Source organism: Dasypus novemcinctus, chromosome 13 (assembly GCF_030445035.2).
Source record: "Dasypus novemcinctus isolate mDasNov1 chromosome 13, mDasNov1.1.hap2, whole genome shotgun sequence".
In the NCBI taxonomy this organism is placed as follows: domain Eukaryota; kingdom Metazoa; phylum Chordata; class Mammalia; order Cingulata; family Dasypodidae; genus Dasypus; species Dasypus novemcinctus.
Window position 1 is genome coordinate 93212645 of NC_080685.1, and position 21392 is coordinate 93234036.

The window sequence follows — 21392 nt, forward strand, 5'->3', positions numbered from 1 at the left end:
ATAAGTGTGTGTTTGTGTGCTCACATGTGTGTGAAGAGTGATAAAATGAGCGAGGTCAAGGGTATTTTTGACTTTCCCTTTTGGAAATAGATTTTACAATATTGAGATCCTTCTCATTGTAATCTGAGAGTAAATAAAATATATTGAGGTTCTCTATCTGAACTAGTAACTACTGATTTTCTTGAATAATCCATACAATTAAAAAGAAAAGAAAAGAGAACCAGCAAGATGGCAGCAGAGTAAGGAGCTCCTAGAGTCAGTTTCTGCTACAGGGCAGTTAGTAAACACCCAGAGCTATCTGGAGCTAGCCAAAGCAACTGTTTGGGGCTCCAGGAGGCCAGAAGAACATCCTGCAACATCCTTGAAGGAATGGAAGGAGGAGACTGCCCATCTGCAGAGAAGACTCCTAAGTAGAGCGCTCCATGCCCCGGAGGCCAGTGCCCATCCTTTACCAGAGGCACAAGCTGCCTCGGGAGCTGTTCTGCAACTGGAATTGAAAGCTCCACTTCCCAAAAATGGGGGGTGGGGGGTGGGGGAGACTGTTGGGCACCAATTTCAGCTACTGATGAGTAAATTCAGCGGGCTAAAGTATAATCCTGAGAAAAGTTAAAAGTTTGAGACTGTCCAAGTCAGAAAGAGGTTGGAAGCCACCATCTTAACTCCATGCCTGGCACAAGGGGAAGCAGGGTGTCCTGAAAATCCCAGTGCTGGTGGGGACTGGCTTCTTCCCATCCAGGTCAGATTGCAGCTCTAGCCTAGGCCCCAGTGCCGCCTCCAGCAGGAAGGAAGCTGCAGGGACCTGCGCCAGCCTTTCCGGGAAATTACTGGCCAAGCCACTGAGGCTGGTGAATATCCTACTCTGGTGGCGCGAGTTGCCCCAGGAGCTATTTTGTAGCTGGAATTGTAAACTCCATTTCCCAAAAATGGGAGGAGGAGACGGTAGGCCACCGATTTTAGCTACTGGTTAGTAGATTCGACTGGCTAAGATATAACCCTGGGAACAGCTGGTATGTGAATCAGAGCTAGTCAGAAAGAGGTCAGTGGCTGCCATTTTGACTCTGCCCCCAGCCTGAGGGGAAGCCGGGCTGACAGAAAATCACAGTGACCATAGGAACTGGTTTCTTTCACCCACATTGGCCTGCAGGCCTAGCCTAGGCTTCAGCCCCACCTCTGGCATGGAGGAGTATCCAGGTAACTGCAGGTACCTTTGGTTGGCACAGACTGAAAATTGGTAGTCTACTGGGGCAACTGCGAACATTTTGGACCTACACTACATAGATTGCTGCTCACACCTAGAGCTCCATCCCCACCCCAGGCAGGGGAGAAAGGGGTGTGAAGCTTCATTTATCTCTCTGGGCAACTATAGTGTAGGGCTGCATGACTTGGATTATTCCACACAGCTGCAACTCTGTCCCTACCCGTGGCAAAGGAGAAAGTTGGAAGAAGCTTCATTGGTCCCTGGCACAGTGAGGGCACTTTGAGCCTCCACAGCTTATAGCACCAACTAAATGCTTGTCTCCTACTGCACAACCAGCAAGGAAGAAAGGCAGGAAGCCCTAAACAAAAGAGAAAAACTGCACCCAGAATAAATACTCTAGTATTTATTCAAAAAATTACAATCCACACCAAGACACAGGAAGCTATGGCCCAGTTAAAGGAACAAAATAAGCCTCCAGATGACATAAAGGAGTTGAGACAACATTATAGATGTTCAAACAAATCTCCTTAATAAATTCAATGAGATGGCTAAAGAGATTAAGGATATTAAGAAGACACTGGGTGAGCACAAAGAAGAATTTGAAAGCATACATAGAAAATAACAGATCTTATGGGAATGAAAGGTACAATAAATGAATTTAAAAAAACATTGGGGGAAGTAGCTGTGGCTTGATCACATGAATTCCCATCTACCATATGGGAGGCCCTTGGTTCTCGTCCCAGGGTGTCCTTGTGAGAGCAGGCTCCCCCACATGCTGAGAAGCACCATCCAGCCCACAAGTGCCACGGAGTGCTGCCTGGCCCGCAGATGCTGCAGAGCACCACCCGAAACCACAGACACCGTGGAGAACTGACTCAGCAACAAAAAGAAGGGGGACAAGCAAGAACACAGAAGAGCCCACAGTAAAAGGACACAGAGAGCAGACAGCAAGCAAGTCACGAGGGGGGAGGGAAATAAAATAAATACAGGCACAGAATAATGTACAGCAGATGGACACAGAGAGTCAGACAGCACACAAAAAAGCTACAAGGGGGAGAATTAAAAAAAACAGCAACATTGTAATCATATAATAGATTTGAGGAGGCAGAAGAAAGTATTGGTGAACTTGAAGAAATGGCCTCTGAAATTGAATGTACAAAAGAACAGATGAAGAAAAGAATGGAAAAAATTAAACAAGTTCTCAGGGAAATAAATGACAGCAAAAGGCATGCAAACATATGTGCCATGTATGTCCCAGAAAGAGAAGAGAAGGGAAAAGGGGCAGAAGGAATATTTGAAGAAATAATGGTAGAAAATTTCCCAACCTATTGAAGGACATAGATATCCAGGTCCAAGAAACACAATGTACTCCCATCTGAAAAAATCTGAATAGACCAACTCCAAGACACATACAAATCAGAATGTCAAAGGCCAAAGACAAAGAGAATTCTGAGAACAGCAAGAGAGAAGCAATGCATAACATATAAAGGATATCCAATAAGATTAAGTGCTGATTTCTCCCCAGAACCCATGGAGGCAAGACAACAGTAGTCTGATATATTTAAGATACTACAAGAGAAAAACTTCTAGCCAAGAATCTTATATCCAGCAAGACTGTCTTTCAAAAATGAGGACAAGATTAGAATATTCACAGATAAACAGAAACTGAGAGAGTTTCTTAGCAAGAGGCCAGATTTTCAGGAAATACTAACGGGTGTGTTAGAGCCTAAAAGGAAAAGACAGGAGAGAGAGGCCTAGAAGAAAGTCTAGATATGAAAATTATATCAATAAAAATAACTAAAAGTGTCAAAAGAGTGGTGAAAATAAAATATGACAAATAAAACTCAAATAGTCAGGAATAAACTTAACCAATGATGTAAAGCACGTGTATTCAGAAAACTGCAACCCCACTTTAAAGATATAAAAAAAGGCCTAAATAACTGGAAGAACATTCTATGCTCATGGATTGGAAGACTAAATATCACTAAGATGTCAACTCTGCTCAAACTGATAGACATGTTCAGTGCAATCCCAATAAAAATTCCACCAGCATTAAAAAAAATTGAAAACACAATCATCAAATTTATTTGGAAGAGTAAGGGGCCCTGAATAGGCAGAAACATCATAAAAAGGAAAAGCAAACCCTCATCTCCAGACTTTAAATCATATTACCTATTTATAGTGGTAAAAATAGCATGGTACTGGCCTAAAGACAGACACATAGAACAATGGAACCAAATTTATGCTTCAGAAACAGACCCTCACATGTATGGTCCAGTGGTTTTTGACTATCCTGTCAAACCCACACAGCTCTGGGAGAACAGTCCATTCAACATATGATGTTGAAAGAACTGGATATCCATAACTGAAAGAAGGAAAAAGGACCCCTATCTCACACCTTATCCCTAAATTAACTCAAAATGGATTAAAAAAACTAAAAATGAAAGCAAGAACCATAAAACTTCTAGAAGAAATTGTAGGAAAATATCTTCAAGACCTGGTAGTAGGTGGTGGATTCTTAAAGGAGATAGGAGGAGGACTGAGATGAACTACTGATGTTTACTGTAAAAGTGTGGAAATGTATAGAGTGGATGGCAACACATAGTGAGTAACAACTAGTTTATAAATGGGGATGTTACTGAAAATGGTAGGCTAGGTTTGTAAATGCCAGTTGACAGAATGCTAGAGAATAATCTAGGAACTGAATCGCACAGTAAACCAAGAGGTAGATGAGAATTGTGGTTTCTGGTACAGATGCAAGAGTGTTCTTTGTGAGTTAGAGCAAATGTACATCACCACTGCAGGGTGTTGGGAATGTGGAGAAGCATGGGAAAAATACAGCTGGAGTGACCTATGGACTGCGGTTTTAGTAGTAATAACATAATATTCTTGAATCTGTGCGAAAGATGTAATGTGTTGATAATGAGGAAGTATGGAAAATGTGAACCAAATGTACACTATGGACATGGTAACAATAGGATAATATCTGTAGCAGATATTTCACCACAGTGTGGTGTGTTGATGGAGGGGTGTTGTTTGGGAATTCTGCACATGTACCTGATTGTTTTATAATGTGTATGATTTTTTTAATAAATTTACAACTTCTGTCCTAAAAAATATATTTAAGAAATAATATAGGGTGGTTTGGGGGGGAAATATACCAAATGTAAGATAAGGACTATGAATTGTAGTAAGATTTTGACAATATTCTTTCATAATTTGTAACAAACATCTCACGGCAATGCAAGGTGTTGGTGGAGGGTTGATGTATGGAACCCCTATATGATGTTATGCATGTGTGCTTTGTAAGTTCACAACTTACTATACACTTAATTGCTTATGTATGTTCATATATAAATGATATAAAGGTAATAATAGGTTTGGTTGGGGGAAAATACTTCAGTTAGTAGTAATATTTTGACAATGCTCTTTAATCATTAGTTAAAAAGATTTAACAACAATGCAAGTTATTGGTGGTAGGGTGAGTTTTGAGAGTCCTGTATGATGTTATATGTTTGTTTTGTAACTTCACAACTATTATTATACACTTATTGTTTATGTATGTTTATGTATGAGTGATATACTTCAATAAATTAATTTTTAAAAAAAGAAAAGTACAGTCTATGGTATTAGGATACAAAGTTGAAAACAAATCTATCAAAGGGACATTATTAATTATATTATTCAAATCCTCAACATCTTTACCTCAAAAAATAATACTGAAGGAGGTTAGTAGTACTACATATTATGAAGCTAAAATAATTTAAAATAGATTTTAATGATACATTTCCAAATACAGTGGTACAATTCCAAAGAATAGAAAAAGAAGCCCAGAAATAAACCCAAATTTATAAAAGAATATATTATATGAAAAATGCAGTATTTCAAAGCTGAAAGAATTTAACTTTTCAATCAAAATTCAGGATAGATCTTTAACTAACTTTATACACCAAAACAAATTCCATGTGATCAAAGATTTATATAAGGGAAACCTCAGCAAAACTAAATTTAAAATTAAAACAATATGTTTCTGATTTGGAATGACTCTAAATCAATGGGTCCATTTCAAGTAAAGGTAGAATCCACAGAAAGGTCAATAGACTTGACATAGTCATTTCAAATACTAAAAACAAACACATTTAAAAGCAAAAAAAAACATTAAAAGACCTTATAAAAGATGTGACCACCTCAGCAGAAAAATGATCAAAAGAAATGAAGTGTCAATTAACAAAAAAAAGGTGCAAATCATTCATACATGTAGAAAAGTCTAGTCTTGCTAGTAACAAAAATGCAAATTGAGATAGCAATGATATGCTATTTGACCATTCAATCCAAAAATATTTGCTCTGTGTCTATAGATATTAATACTATGAGTAGGAACTATTCTAAGGGATGGGGATATAACATTAAATAAAACAGACAAAAATCCCTATTTATAGCTGGTCTTGATGCAGTTCAGGAAAATGAAATTGACATAACCTCCTGTAGCAGTGTAAATTGGTACAAATATTCTGGAACACATTTTCACAGTATATGTTTGCCTAGTGGTCAAATTTATCAATATTTTCTTACATGAAGCCCTTTATAGCTAAACACAGAAGTGTAATAAATTGGAAAACATACTAATGTTTAACAATAGGGAATTAATTAAGTAAATTATGGTCCATCCATGTGATGGAATTCTTATTCTGCCAATAAAAAATATTGAAAATGTTCATGATATATTTTTGTGATTTAAGAGATTCCTATAAACAATGCATCTCTTTGCCACCTAATTTCTGGACCACTGAGGAGTCAGATGGATAGAGTTCAAAATATATCTTTATTGCTAAGAGAGATGACTAGAGAACATGATTTTAGGTCAGGGCTAAATGAGCTAATAAAAAAATCCCATAATTAAATACAATTGCCTATTTCAAGCACTACTGGGAAATGGTAAAAACAAATGGAAATTATATACCTGAAAAATAGAACATACAAAATAAACTCACTGGGTGGGCTCAATAACAGAGTGGAGATGACAGAAGATAGAATCAGTGAAGTTGAGGGCATATTGATAGAATCTATTCAGTCTTTTGGGAATGAAGGGGAAATACATTCCCAGATGAAATAAAACTAAAAGAATTTGTTGCTAGTTCACTTATCTTTAAAAAATGGTTAAAGGATACTCTCTAAACAGAAAGGACATGATAACAGAAGAAAGGTTGGAACTACACATAGGTAATAACAAAATGGAATAGGTTATTATATTAGACTAATCTCCTCATGACTTCCTTAAATCATATTTCGTGGTTGAAGCAGAAATTGTAATAATATCAGTTGTGGTGCTAAATGCATTTTGAGGAGATACTTGATACAATTATATTTAGGGGAGGGTGCCTAAATGGAGGTAAGATTTTAATACCTCACTCAAAGTGGTAAAATTTGATACCAGTAGGCTGTGATAAATTATGTATGTATACTGCAATATCTAAAGCAACCACTGGGAAAACTATACAGAGTTCAAAAACAGTTTAAATAAAACAAGAAGAAATCCTTTTTAAAATGTTCAAATAACCTACAAGAAAGCAAGGAAAGAGAAAGTGAAGAATGAAAGACAAAGGAATCCAACAGAAAACATAACAAAATAGCACACATAAGCCTGAACATGTGAATAATTACTTAACATGTAATGGCCTAAATATACTAATTAAAAGACAGAGATTGGCAGAATAGATTTTAAAAACATGACACTAATATATGCTGTCTACAAGAAACACTACAAACATAAGCATAAGCAGGTTAGCCAAAAGCAAAAGGATGGAAAAAGATGTTAATATTAGCATAAAAAAGCAGGTATGGTGATATGAATACCAGATAAAGCAGACTTCAGAGTGAAGAAAATTACTAGGGGCAATGAAAGATATTATATAATGATTAAGTATCAATCCACCAGAAAGACCTACTGAACCTAAATGTGTATGTGCCAAACAACAGAGCTTCAAAATTTACGAGACATGGAGCAGATGTGGCTCGAGCAGTTGAGTGCCTGCCTCCCACATGGGAGGTCCTGGGTTCAGTTCCTGGTGCCTCCTAAAGAAGAGAAAAAACAAGCAGGCATCAAGCAAAACAAAGAGTAGATGATGAGAAAAAGATACGCAATGAGCAAAAACAATGAGCAGAAAACAAGCAAAAAAAAAAAACAATGAGCAGACAACAGCAAAAAAACAAAGAGCAGACAAAGAGCAAAAAATTAAAAATGAGGGAAGCAGACTTGGCCCAGTGGATAGGGTGTCTGCCTACCACATAGGAGGTCCGCAGTTCAAACCCCAGGCTTCCTTGACCTGTGTGGAGCTGGCCCATAAGCAGTGCTGATGCGCGCGATGAGTACCCTGCCACGCAGGGGTGTCCCCCACATAGGGGAACCCCACACGCAAGGAGCGTGCCCCATAAGGAGAGCACCCAGTGTGAAAAGAAAGTGCAGCCTGCCCAAGAATGGCGCTGCACACACGGAGAGCAAGATGATGCAACAGAAAGAAACACAGATTCCCAGTGCCACTGATAAGGATAGAAGTGGTCACAGAAGAACACGCAGTGAATGGACAGAGAGCATACAACTGGGGAGGGGGGGAGAGAAATAAATAAAAAATAAATCTTTGAAAAATAAAAAAATTTTAAAAATTAAAAACTAAATAAAAATGAGCAGGGACCTACCTGCCTTCCACATGGGAGTTTCCCAGTTCTGTTCCAGCTGTCTCCTATAGAAAAAAAAAAAAAGACAAAAAACACGGCTAGCAAAAAAAACAAAAGAAAGAAACATAACACAAAACCTGATAGAGCTGAAAGAGAAATTGAAATTGATAAATTGTAGTTGGGAGATTCAACACCCCACTCTCAGCAATTGCTAGAAACACTAGACAGAAAGTTGGCAGGTAGAGAATTGAACATCTAATTGACATTTATAGAATGCCCACACCACAGCAGCAGAATACACATTTTTTTCAAGTGACAATGGAACATTCACCAAGATACACCATATCCTGGGTCATAAAACAAACCTCAGAAAATTTAAACAAATTGAAATCATAAAGAGTATGTTCTCCAATTATATTGGAATTGAATTAGAAATCAATAACAAAGAGAAAAGAAAATCTTTTAATACTTGAAAGTTAAACAGCACAATTCTAGACAATTCATTGGTCAGAGAGAAAATCTTGAAGGAAATTTTTAAAATTCATAGAAGTGAATGAAAATTAAAAATACAATTTATCAAAATGTATGTGTTGCAATTAAAGCATGCAATGAAATTTATAGCACTACATGTTTATATTAAAAGAGAGGAAAGGTCTCTAATCAGTTGAGAAGGCATGAAGAAACTAAAAAAGTCCAAAGTAGGACATGAAATTTGGAAAAGTAATAATGCTTTGCCAAGTGGAAATTGTCCTGAATTCTTCAAGATTGTAAACTCTTGGAAGTAGCAAGTTAAGAAGGGAGATTAACTGTGTATTTAGAATATAATCATTCACTATCCTTTGCTTCTAGATTCCGACTCCTTGGTCCCTCCTCTGCTTCATGCATCCTCTCGGGCAAGAATGTCTTCTGGGATAATGAGGTGCCTATTTGTGAGAGTAAGTTGAAATATTCTTTCCTCTTACCTTTTTAACGAATCCTAAATTTCCCATGTAATTACAGAATTCTTGATTGAATTCCTTCTGTGCATTCTCTTTGAATACCTGAAGATAGCTATAATGGTCTCAAAAATACCCATAATAGTCCCAGCAGTTGGTTCTTAAAGTGATGCTCTCCAAGGTTAGTGAAGCTGTGGAGAAATGATTTGCAGCTGGTGAAAATGAAAGTGAACCACAGTTCCTCTTGAAGGGCACTATGTACTACAAATCTCAAAAATGAGCATATATTTTGACCCAAATCTCTGAGTTTATACTTAGAAAGTAAACACGTATTTTTGCAAGGAGTTCACTATAATGTTTTTGTTGAAGCATTCTTTATAATAATAAAAATTTTAAAGTAACCTAAATGTATATACATGTTTCAAATACAGTTTGGAAATAATCTACTGGAAGGAGTTTGTTGAAAATGACTCTAAAGTATTCCCTTAGAAACAAAAAATAGCCAGGCAGAATTAGAAGTAATGTGTACACTGGAATGTTATTCAGCTACACACACATCAAAAAAAAATATTAAAAAGAAGTACTTAATGACACATAAAGGTGTTTATTATATATATATATATATACAGTGAAAAATATCAGATGACAAGACAGCTTGTGTGGAAAGACCTCATTTTATTAAATCATCCATACCTATATCTACATTTTCATATCAATCACAAATCCTATAAACTTTTTTTATATCCAAACCCTGGTAAATGGTTTTAAGTCCCTTTGGGAAAGGAAAAAGGGGGGATTTACAGTCTATGTTTTGGACTGCGTATCAGAGATCTTCCTCAAGAGAATCCAGTCTCCCATTCACTCAGGAAGCTCTAGCCCTGTTAGCTGGTTCAAGTTTGAGAACTGGTTGATGACCTATGACTCTGCTTTGCAGTGATTCAAGTCAGACTTCTGTTAATCAGACCTGGATCTTTTCTGCTTATACAAATCAAATAAAGCTTTAGCCAGCTACTGTATTAGTCAAGGTTCTCAGAGAAAGAGAATCAGCAGAATATGTATCTAGATATACATATGGATTTATTTAGGAATTGGCTTACTTGACCGTGGGGATTGGCAGGGAAGGTCACAAGTGGGAAGCCTTGTGAAAGTGCAGTTGATTTCCCCAGGAGAAGCTGGCTGGCCGAAGTCAAGATAGAAATTCTTCTTCCTGACTGCTGAAATCCTCACTTCTTGCTTTAAGGCCTCCAACTGATTGGAGCCATTGCTGAAGGCACTCTTTGTTGGTTGTGGATGTAATCAGCCATACATGCAATCCACTGACTAATGATTTAAATCCTTTTATGAAATACCCTCACAGTAACAATCAGGGCAGTACTTTCTTGACTAAACACCTGTACACCATAACCTAGCCAAGTTGACACATGAAATTAACCATCACAGCTACCCATCTATTTCCATTTTGGAGACACCATGATCAATTAGCCAATGCCAAAGATATCTGCAGTCAAATCATTCAAATTGTTGTTTCAACTCTGCTACCCAGTAAGATAAACCACCTTGTCTCTGCATTTAAGTTCTGCCGCTTGGATTCTGCCACCCTGGGATCCTACCATCCCCTTTGAATTCAGGAAACCCAGTTCAATGACAGCAGTTCCCTCTGTCATTCCTGGCCTACAGAGAATAGCCATCACAGAGTTCTTCACAGATGCTGATACTCCCCTCATGAATGTATTTCTCAAAACCTCGGTGAAGGGTGAAGGACCTATCTTCCAAACTCCTCCCTCCCCGATGCAGTGGACAGAGTTGGAAGAGTGGGAGTACAGGACTCTACATAATCAATCCACTTTAGCATTGCAATCTTCCAAAGCCTTAAGATTTCTTCTTCTGCAGCACATTAAGGATATTCTGTCATTTCAATTACTTTCCACCTACAGGCCATCTTTGAGGCCTGATTTCAATCAACCAACAAGCATACTGTTAGAGCCTCTCCCAGTCACTTAGGCTAACACATTGAACCCGGAGTCTAATAATTTTGGTGTGTTTTATACCTCCTCACAATTCAAGATTTATACCCACCCCCCTGCTTCTTTCCTGACTGCTGGGATCCATTCTGGCTAAAGAACTAGAAACAATGAGAGGTGGTGGGGGGAGGAGGACCAGTCATCCCTATGAGTTGGGTTGCCAGATGTAGCAAACAAAAATAGAGGATGCCCTGTTAAATTTCACATAAACAACAGATAAGATTTTATTACTAGTATAAATATGTGGCACACAATAGAGACCCTCTGAGGTTGTGAATTCAACTTGCATGGGAATTCAGACACACAAGATTAGACTTGGGATTTGTTTTTCAAAATTTTGGCCTTGTGGCTACAGGGTATACATTTTTCTTTTAGGGCCATCATAAAAACTTTTAGATCCAGACCTTGAGCAGGAATTTGAAGCGTTGAACTTATTGTTTTTTCTCTAACTTCCCCAGTGCACCTAGAAACAACCAACCCACCCCATTATAGTCCTGCCCTAAAATGTTCTTTGGTAGCGACTGCTTGGTCACCCAAAACCTTGCTTCTATTGATTACAGGTGTCACAGGAGAATATTTGGGTAACGTTTTGTCAACGGGCACTAAGGACTAAATGTGTGCCCTTGTTTATTGGCAGCATTAGCAGCAATGAACTTCTATTTAATCATGGCAGAGGGCCAGTCTAAGATTCCCATATTTAAGGTTCTCTTACTCTGGGATAAATTTTGGACAAATCAGGGACCTTCTCTGGGAAATTTTCTTTTCAGTATCAGTTAATTTCTTTGTCTGTTTTTACAAGCTTCTAGGTTCATTCTGGCTCTCTGCATCTTCTTGAATGAATATTGATAACTTATACTTCCATTCGTATCACCTAGAGTTTCAAAACATTTAGCAAAACAGTATGTGCATGTGACTATATTCCAATTCTATTTCCTAAGCTATATATTTGTACTTTCTTCTTTTATAATTTTTCTTTCAACATAGGTGTGTCTATTTTATTTTCTAAAAAGCTATGCTCAGTTAATAATAAAAATGAAAAATAAAAGAGCAAATGGCAAAAAGTAAGGGAAACTGTAAACAATGATAATATAGTTAAAGAGTTACATAAAATGAAAAGAATGAGGATTGTATTAATAAATGTGTATGTTTACAAGAAATAATCAAGCAGGAAAGGTAGGACACATGATATTACACCCACCTAAACATGGGCATAGTATTTATATATTATATTTAATATAATATACATGCCCAAATTTATAAAAACTCTTTTGCATGTTAGCAAAGATTAACAGTAAGGAATAGATGTAAATTAGTTGCAATTTAATGCCTCATGTTCTTTTCACTTGTTTGTGTGCTTTTTTAAAAGAGTTATTTATTTATTTTCTCCCCTTCCCCTCCTCCTGCCCTGCTGTTTTTTTGCTGTGTTGTGTTCTCTCCTCATTTTCTCTCCTCTAGGATTCACTGGGATTCAATCCTGGGGGCCTCTGATGTGGAGAGAGGTTCCCTGTCAACTGCACCACCTCCTGGTTTCTGTCTCTCTCTTGATGCATCATCATCTTGCTGCGTGACTCACTGTGCGGGCACTGCCTCACCACACAGGCACTCGCACAGGCACTGGCTCACCATGCAGGCACTGGCTTGCCACATGGGCACGCTCGCTCTTCTTTTTCACCAGGGGGCCCCAGGAATCGAACCCAGGTCTTCCCATTTGGTAGGCAGGGGTTCTATCACTTGAGCCACATCCGCTTCCCCTCACTTGTTTTTTAAATACACTTTTATTTAACATGTTCTTCTTTTCCCAGGTATTCCTTGTAAGCCACCCCCAGCCATCGCCAACGGAAACTTCTTCAGCACCAACAGAGAATACTTCCATTACGGAATGGTGGTGACCTATCGCTGCAATCTTGGAGTGAGAGGGAAGAAGGAGTTTGAGCTCGTGGGCCAGCCGTCCATCTATTGTACCAGCAAAGACAATTACACTGGCACCTGGAGTGGCCCTCCCCCTCAGTGTATCACACCCAATAAATGCACGCCTCCAGATGTTGAAAATGGAATGAGGATATCTGAGAACAAAAGCTTATATTCCCTAAATGAAATCGTGAGGTTTAGGTGTCAGCCCGGCTTCATCATGAAGGGACCGAGCAGTGTGCGATGCCAGGCCCAAAACAGATGGGTGCCAGAGTTGCCCAGCTGCTCCCGGGGTGAGTCTGACCGAGGCTTTGACGGGGCCTGCAAACAATACGCATTGTTGGAAGATCAGGAAATCAGCGTTGCTTTGAGAAAGGAGGTCTCATGGCAGTGGGAGTGAGCAGATTTCCTTGGGAAGCAGTAGCTGATCAAGGTGTGTGCATGCCTGCATGTGTGTGTGTGTGTGTTCAACTTGAGAGGCAAAGGTAAGCCTTGGCAAGGAATGTGAATGTAGCACTACCTGAACTTAACAGCCCGGCCTCGTCATCCATCAGTTATCCATGAGCATCATCATCGCCGGACGCCATGAGTGATTCTCCTGCTCAGGACCATGATAAAGGCTTTGTAGGCATTGAACCCTTAAAGCAAATTCATGAGACATTGCTATTCTTACCCATTTTTACAGAGAACGCTGAGTCTTAGAGAATTTAGATAAGCTGTTGAGATTGAACAGATACTAGGTTGCAGACTGAAGATGAGAACCCAGGTCTGTCTGCTTCTGGATCTGTGGCTCTTGTATCAATAATGTCGAGTCAAGAAATCAAAAAGCATTCTAGATCTTTAGGAGTGATAGATTTAATGTATGTGATAGGTTAGAAAGGTGGAAGGGCAGAAGCAGCAAAAGGAGGAAGTGGCACCAGAAATCAGAGGAGTGCTGTGCCTGTTGGAATAGAGCACAGGGTCTGACAGTGACTGCTGAAGCTGCCAGCCATGCCCCTGGCAGCCCCTGCCCCTGAGAGGCACCCGGTGACTGCAGCTAATGCTGCAGGAGCCATGCCCACTGCCGTCACGCAGCTGATATTGTTGGAGCCAATGTCACTGGGAGTTGCTGCTAATGAAGAGTCACCAACACTCACCTGCCTGAGGTGCCTCTAGACATAGACCAGCTCCTATCACCTTCTTGACTGTTGATTTGGCACATATGCCTCCAATTGCCAGAACCTATCCAGAACCTAGCTGGCAAGGAATACTAGGAATTGAGGTTTGCTGCCTTCTATCCCAGGCAGCCATTGGAGATTATGGAAGTATGAGGCTGGGGGTCAGCGTGAATTTAACTATTAATAGCAATGCATTTAAATATACAATTGCAGTGCACTTATTAGTCAAGGGAAACAGTGGGTAATGATCCCTGAAAATGGGTATTACAGCATCAGAGTATTTACAAAGTCTGTAAGGGAGTCATTTATTCTTCATTTATTCTTACCCAACACCCCCATTTTATACTTGAGAAAACTGAAGTCCAGAGAGAGATACTGAGTTGCTCAAAGCCAAACACAAATGAGTTTTGACACCACTATAGCGTTATGTAATTTAGTTGAGACTCAAATGCGTTTTGATTCCCTGTAACCAATTTTATAAGGAGATAGAGATACCATTTTTAAAATGCAGCAGGCACTCTCATTATGTGATGATTGTCAGTTATTTAGAAGATTTTGTTTGGTTACCCATCTTCTCATGGAATGAAGTGGATGGCTAAAGAGTGCCATGATTTGTAGAGCATAATGAGGAGACCCACAGCTCTCCATCAACCCATACCAAGTGGTCACTGAGAAAGGAATTGAAGGGGTTGAAAATAGGTCTATGAATTCTGTTTGTTGCCCCAGAGTGTGATAGGTAGTTGGGGAATCTGTCAGATGAGACTTGCACAGAGGCCTCCTTATTGCCTAAAAGTGGAACTGTACATTCAATTTCTAGAAATGAAGTATGAGTCGTATAAATCCATCAAACCTAACAACTGTGTACTGGGTGAAAATTAAAGCATTCTAGAAGGAATGTTCTGCCATGTAATCTTGGGAATGTCTTTTAGATGGAAATCAATAACCAGTGCTGAGGATAGCTCAGTTCTAGTCAGAATTCTGCAATGGACCCGCTTCTTCAAGTTTAGCAAGATGATCCCCTTTCTCTCTCTTTCTGTTTTGTCATCAGTAAAATGTTGGTGCTACTCTACCAGATATTTCCTTATAGATCTTTTTTTCCTTCTTCTTTCTTTCCCTCTCCTTCCCTGCTGTTTTGTTTTGTTTTCTTTTGCTGTCAGTGTCCATTCACTGTATGATCTTCTATATCTATTTCTCTTTTTGTCTTTTCGTCTTTCTCCTCTAGGATTCACCAGGATTCGATCCTGGGGACCTCTGATGTGGAGAGAGGTTCCCTGTCAATTGTGCCACCTCAGTTTCTGGTTTCTGCTGCACTTCACCTTGAATCTCCCCTATTCTTGCATTGTCATCTTGCTGTGTGACTCACATGTGCAGGCACTGGTTCACCACATGGGCACTTGGCTTGCTGCGCGGGCACTTGGCTCACCACGTGGGCGCTGGCTCACTGCACAGGACTGGCTCACATGCGGGCACTCACGCAGGCACTCAGATCACCACACGGGCACTCAGCTCACCACGTGGCATTCATCTCGTCATGCAGGCACTTGCATGGGCACTTGGCTCACCACATGGGCACTCGGCTTGCTGCATGGGCACCCACGCTGGCACGGCTTGCCTTGCGGTCACTGGCTCGCCGCAGGGGCATGCTTTCTCTTCTTCTTTTTCACCAGGAGTCCCCAGGGCTCAAAACCGGTCCTCCTATATGGTAGGCGGAGGCCCTATTGCTTGAGCCATATCTGCTTCCCTCTCTTATAGACCTTTTAATGAGATCCCCCTGGCCAACTTAGCATTGAGGAAAAGGTTATTTTCCCACAATTAACAGTACTTTGGTCCTCTTTCCTCAGTATGTCAGCCACCTCCAGAAATCCTGCACGGTAAACATACCCCAAGTGACAAGGACAACTTTTCCCCTGGGCAGGAAGTGTTCTACAGCTGTGAGCCCGGCTATGACATCCGAGGAGCTGCTTCTCTGCGCTGTACGCCCCAGGGGGACTGGAGCTCTGCAGCCCCCAGTTGTGAAGGTGCCTAGAACTTTCATCTAGTTTGACATTTTTTATCATTATTCTCCATATGCCTGTGTTATTTCTGTTTTGTTTGTTTGTTTTTGCCAGTGCAATCATGTGAGGAATTCCCAGATCAACTCCCTAATGGCCGAGTACTCTCTCCTCCTAATCTCCAGCTTGGGGCAAAAGTGTCTTTTGTTTGTGATGACGGGTGAGTGTGAGCTTTCCTAGTCCTTTGCACATTGAAATTGGCATTAGGAATCAATCCAAAACAGAGTTCGATGTAGGAAAAAACAGCTCAAGGAGATTAACTTTTGGACGTGTATTTGGAAATAAGAAAACAGATCGGGAGGAAACAGTAATGGGTATGAAGGAAAGACTGGGACATAAAATGGAAAGTTCAAAGTCAAATACAAGTGCCTATCATGAATATATACGTGACACTTAAGTGAAAGGATAAATTATAGTATGCAAGCAGAAAGAATTAAGAGTAAATTTGCAGAGTCCCTGAAAAAAGTTTGAGACATAACAAAAAGTTTATTACATAGCTAGGAGTCTTCACGAATTGTTTCGGGAGATTTTTTTTCCTCATATAGCTGTTCTTTTTCCCTTTATTTTTAAAAAATGTTACATTAAAAAAATATAAGAGGTCCCCATACACCCCTCACCCCCCTCACCCCACTCCTCCCACATCAACAACTTCTTTCATCCTCATAGGACATTCATTGCATTTGGTGAATACATTTTGGAGCACTGCTGCACCACATGGATAATGGTTTGCATTGTAGTTTACGCTCTCCGCCAGTCCACCCAGTGGGCCATGGCAGGACATATAATGCCCTGCAGTACCACCCAGGGCAACTCCAAGTCCTGAAAATGCCCCCACATCATATCTCTTCTTCCCTCTCCCTACCTTCAGTAGCTACCGTGGCCACTTTCTCCACATCAATGCTACAATTTCTTCCATTACTGATCACAACAGTTCCATAGTAGAATATCAGTAAGTCCACTCTAATCCATACTCTATTTAACAATCATTTTAAAAATATGCAGTAAGTGTGAAAGTGTATGAATAAGCATTTTTTATACAGTTGTATATCATCTGATTAGTAATAGGCTATGAAATTGGCTGATATTAAGGTTTTAGGTAAGATCTTGTTTATTTAAATCCAGTAACCTCTGAAGTGTGCAAGTCCCTTCTTTGTGAGGTAACAAGGATGAGCAACGAAACAAATGATCTTGAAAGATTCCAAAGAATCCTTGACAGAAACCCAATACCAGCATCCAGTAATGATCAATAAGATGTAAGAGACCATCAGGGTGAAACTAAGTATTCTGAATATTCTGGTTGGTTTCATCCCCCTTCTTTTGCCCCTAAAATATTTAACTTCACACTTCAGTAGCAAACTGACTCCTTTAGAGCCATCACAAATAAACAGGCAAAAAGAACCATCTCTGTTCTCTTGTTAGATATTCTCTGCTTTTCCAAACCAAACTGTGAGCGCCAATGTCAGACTTAATAGGATTTTGCATTAGAAGCCAGGGTTTCCAATGAAGACAGTGAGGAAATGATCATTAAGAGATTCACTTCTCTAGTTTAGGAACTGGGTCAAGGAGATGGTAGCTATGCCAGTACTGCCTCCTTCAGCTCAAGCTGGGACAATTATGTGTCCAGTGACAGTACCAGCACGTTGCCAGCTATATTTCCCTCTCAATAGAAGCTGTGATTTTTTTTTTTTTCAGAATGATGTGACCTCAGCACTACTGCCACCTGCTGGTTTCAGTTCCTCAAAATTTTGAGATTTTTAGGGGGGCCTCAGATCACGAACTAAATGACATTTAGGCTGAAGCAGCTCACCTAACTTTTTTTCTTTAGTTTCCGCGTTAAAGGCAGTTCTGTTAGTCATTGTGTCTTGGTTGGAATGGAAATCCTTTGGAATAGCAGCGCTCCTGTGTGTGAACGTGAGTAAAAGAAGTTACATGTCAGTCTAATCTCTCCCCTAAATCTATTCAGTGTTTTGATCCATGGCCCCCCCTTTTTGTGGTTCTTCTATTTTCTAATCTGAATTATTGAAAATTTTTATAATGCTAATTTTAGTAGTAGCTTGTTATAAATCAACATGTGTATCATGTATTTGGAAACATCTTTTCAGTGTCTGTACTTCTTCTGTGTCCTGTGGTAGTGTCCTTCTAGGTAAGGGGAAATTAGGTCATGTGATGCTTTGACAAATATTTCTTCCTTCCATCTTTTCTTCATTCCCCCTTCCTTCCTTTCTCTTTTGCTTCTTTTCTCCTTTCATTTTTGAGATTCCATAAAGAAATAACTACTCCATAAGTTTCTAATACACAATACTAAACATACATTCATTTAATCAACAAATATTTATTGAGCACACACTAATGGCTGGTGTTCTTTCAGGCACTGGAATGCAACAGTGGAACAGGTTGGACTAATTTCCTGTCTCTATGTTGACTTTATTCAAGTGGGAGATAGACAGGAAACAAAAAAGGAAATTGCTATGGAGATGATAAATCAGATAAATATAGGAATAAAGACAAAGTGGGGAGTAGTATTAGACAGAATAGGTAATTGAAGGCTCTATAAACTCTAAAACATGCAGCTAAACAAATTATGCTGAAGGAATCAGAAAATTAAAATGAGTCTATTATGTATAGTCACTACTAATTTCTACTAGTGTACCCATTTATATGTTCCCCAATAGATGATAGGACTTTCTTCACCTATGATCCTGATCATGAGAAAATACCAAATTTTATTTAAATGGTTATATTGCTCAAATCTACTCAAGATATCTTATGCTTTGTATATTAAAACTTTAGGAGAACATAATTACATATCAAACTCTGCTATCCAACTAACACAATATTCCTTGAAGCAGCACCTTAAATTGCTTCCATGTCATGCACTAGAATGGTCATTGCTTAGACTCTCCAGGCATGGTCTTATTTTACTCAGCTCTTTCTAGGTGAAATGGCTTCTTCCAAATCCCTAGCCTCATGAAAAATGCCAAGGAGAAATGAGGAGAGGGGGAAGGGAATATGGCTCGAGCGACTGGGCTCCTGTCTCCCATAAGAGAGGTCCAGGTTCGATTTCCGGGGCCATCATGGTGAAGGTAAGCTGGCCTGTGCAGCGAGCTGGCCCAAGTGGAGAGCTGGCCCATGTGGAGTGCTGGTCCACATGGCAAGCTGGCCCAAGTGGAGAGCTGGCCCATGTGGAGTGCAGGCCCACACAGAGTGCTGGCCCACATGGTGAGGTGGCCCACACAGGAGTGCTGGACCATGCAGAAGTGCTGGCCCAATGGCCAGCAGAGAGCTAGCACAGCAAGATGGTGCAACAAAAAAGAGACACAAAGGAAAGACAATAAGAGACACAGCAGACCAGGGAGATAAAGTGATCCAAGAGATTGAGCACTTCTTTCCCAAGATTGGTTCCCAGTGCCACCTAAAGAGAAGACAAGCAGACTCAGAAGAACGCACAGGGAATGGATACAGAGAGCAGGCAAAGGGGGGTGGGAGGGAATGGAGGGTGAGAAATAAGTAAATAAATCTTTGAAAAAAAGTGAGGAGAGGACTATCCTAAACCACAGCTGATACCAGAAAGAAGTAACAATTTGAAGCCTAACAGAAAGAGGAGAGAAAATAAATCATTAACAGATCCAGAAATTTTTAACAAGTAAAGCTGTCTGAATCCATCTAGAGGTTTTATAAATGACCTCTTTGTTTCAGTTCATTGTGACAGCAGTACTGTTAAAATTCACACTGATGATCAATAACAATCTTATCAAGAAATATTTCATCTATTTAAGGTGGAATACATTTTAGAAATAGTTCCCTCAAATAAGCTCCTTGGAGGACAAAGATCTATGCTGTTCACCTATATTAATCCCAGGGTTCCAGGTGTGGCTGACGTAAAATAAGTTCTCAATTAATACAAGTTGAATAAATGAATGAAATACCCAATAAAATGTTTATTTTTCCTTTAAAATATTTGATACTTGATTAAGGTGCAAATTCCTTATTAGCTAAATAATTTGACTACCTGAAAGTTTCAGGATATGCAAATTTCTTTTGTACTTTTGCATTACACATTGATTGAGTTCTCATTTCATTTGGTCCAGTTCATCAAAGTCCTGATGCATTTAAACAGTCCTCTCCTTACTGTTTTTTAAGTAGCACCATCACAGCAACCTATTACTATACAAAAATACTCTGGTAAAATCTCCCTTAATGAAACTTAGATCTCTCATCTTCTTTCTAGAAATCTTTTGTCCAAGTCCTCCAGCTATACTCCATGGAAAACATACTGGAACAGCTCTGGAAGTCTTTCCCTTTGGAAAAGAAGTAACTTATTCATGTGACCCCCACCCAGCCCTAGGAATGACCTTGGAGCTCACTGGGGAGAGCACCATCCGCTGCACAAGTGACAGTCAAGGGAATGGGGTATGGAGCGGCCCTACCCCTCGCTGTGGACTTCCAGGTTAGGGTACACATCCCCAGATCCCAAATGGGTTCAGAATATCCTTCCATATTTTTATCATTGCAGTGTAATGTTTATTTTACAAAATTAAATACCAAAATAGTAATACATGGATTTAAGATATGCTAACATTAAAATCTAATGATCTTTGCTGCTGGAAAGGAATAAAAGAGAAAGAGGCATTGAGTATTGGGAAGGTTGTTAATTATAAGAAAAAGAAAAATATTTTCAAAATGTAGGAATTGAAAGTACATACCTATGGGACTTAAGCATAAGTTATACGTTCTATCTCCACAGGTTTTGGAGGGAAGCACAGTCCAGCAGAGAACAAAGCCAGGCAAAATTAATATTAATTACCTAGTTAGCCTGAGAATCCCAGTGTATTCTCCTTGAAAATTGGGCTGCACTGTAGACTAGCCACAAAGATTCCCTTAGCCTCTGTGGGCTAATTTCTAAATTAAACTAAGGATAACAAAGCCTCTTAGCTTCGCCCTAATTTTAGCCTGAAGTCTTCCCACTTTGGTGGAAAGAAAAGGCAAAGTAATATGAACTCAAAGGGAAAACCACAGAGTCTGGAGAAGGTTTCCTAAGATATCTACCTTCCTAAGTCACCTACACTCAAGGAAGCATGATAGGCAGTAGAAAGTAACTTATAGAAGAGATTGTTCTTTTGTAGTAACACAATGTCCTCTGGGTATCTATGAGAGAGAGAAGAGCAATCCTAAAAAGAAAAGGAACCCAAAATTTAGTCACTCAGAAGGCTTTTTTTTTTCGCCCCCATTCTCTGCTTCCAATATTATGGCTTCAACTTAAGGTGCACATCAGAATCACCTATGTCCTCTTGACAAATGCAGATACTTAGTGCAGACCTATTGAATTATGGAGAAAGGTAATCTCCTACATCCCATACTTTTTTTCCCATTAGATCCTTATCCTGAAACTGCAGCTTTAATTCTATCAGCTGGAAATTAGGCTGGATACCTACTAGATAATACTCACGTAT

At 39.5% G+C, this 21392-nt stretch overlaps 1 protein-coding gene across 1 annotated transcript in view; it reads left to right on the top strand.

Annotated features, from left to right (window-relative positions):
- LOC101430310 (complement receptor type 1) overlaps positions 1–21392 on the top strand; it is a 179664-nt gene that overhangs the window by 80406 nt on the left and 77866 nt on the right. The window contains exons 30-35 of the mRNA XM_071207305.1: positions 8720–8805; positions 12629–13027; positions 15733–15909; positions 16000–16102; positions 17768–17853; positions 20171–20389. Of these exons, the coding sequence (XP_071063406.1) occupies positions 8720–8805; positions 12629–13027; positions 15733–15909; positions 16000–16102; positions 17768–17853; positions 20171–20389 (1070 nt within the window). The remainder of the gene's footprint in view (positions 1–8719; positions 8806–12628; positions 13028–15732; positions 15910–15999; positions 16103–17767; positions 17854–20170; positions 20390–21392) is intronic.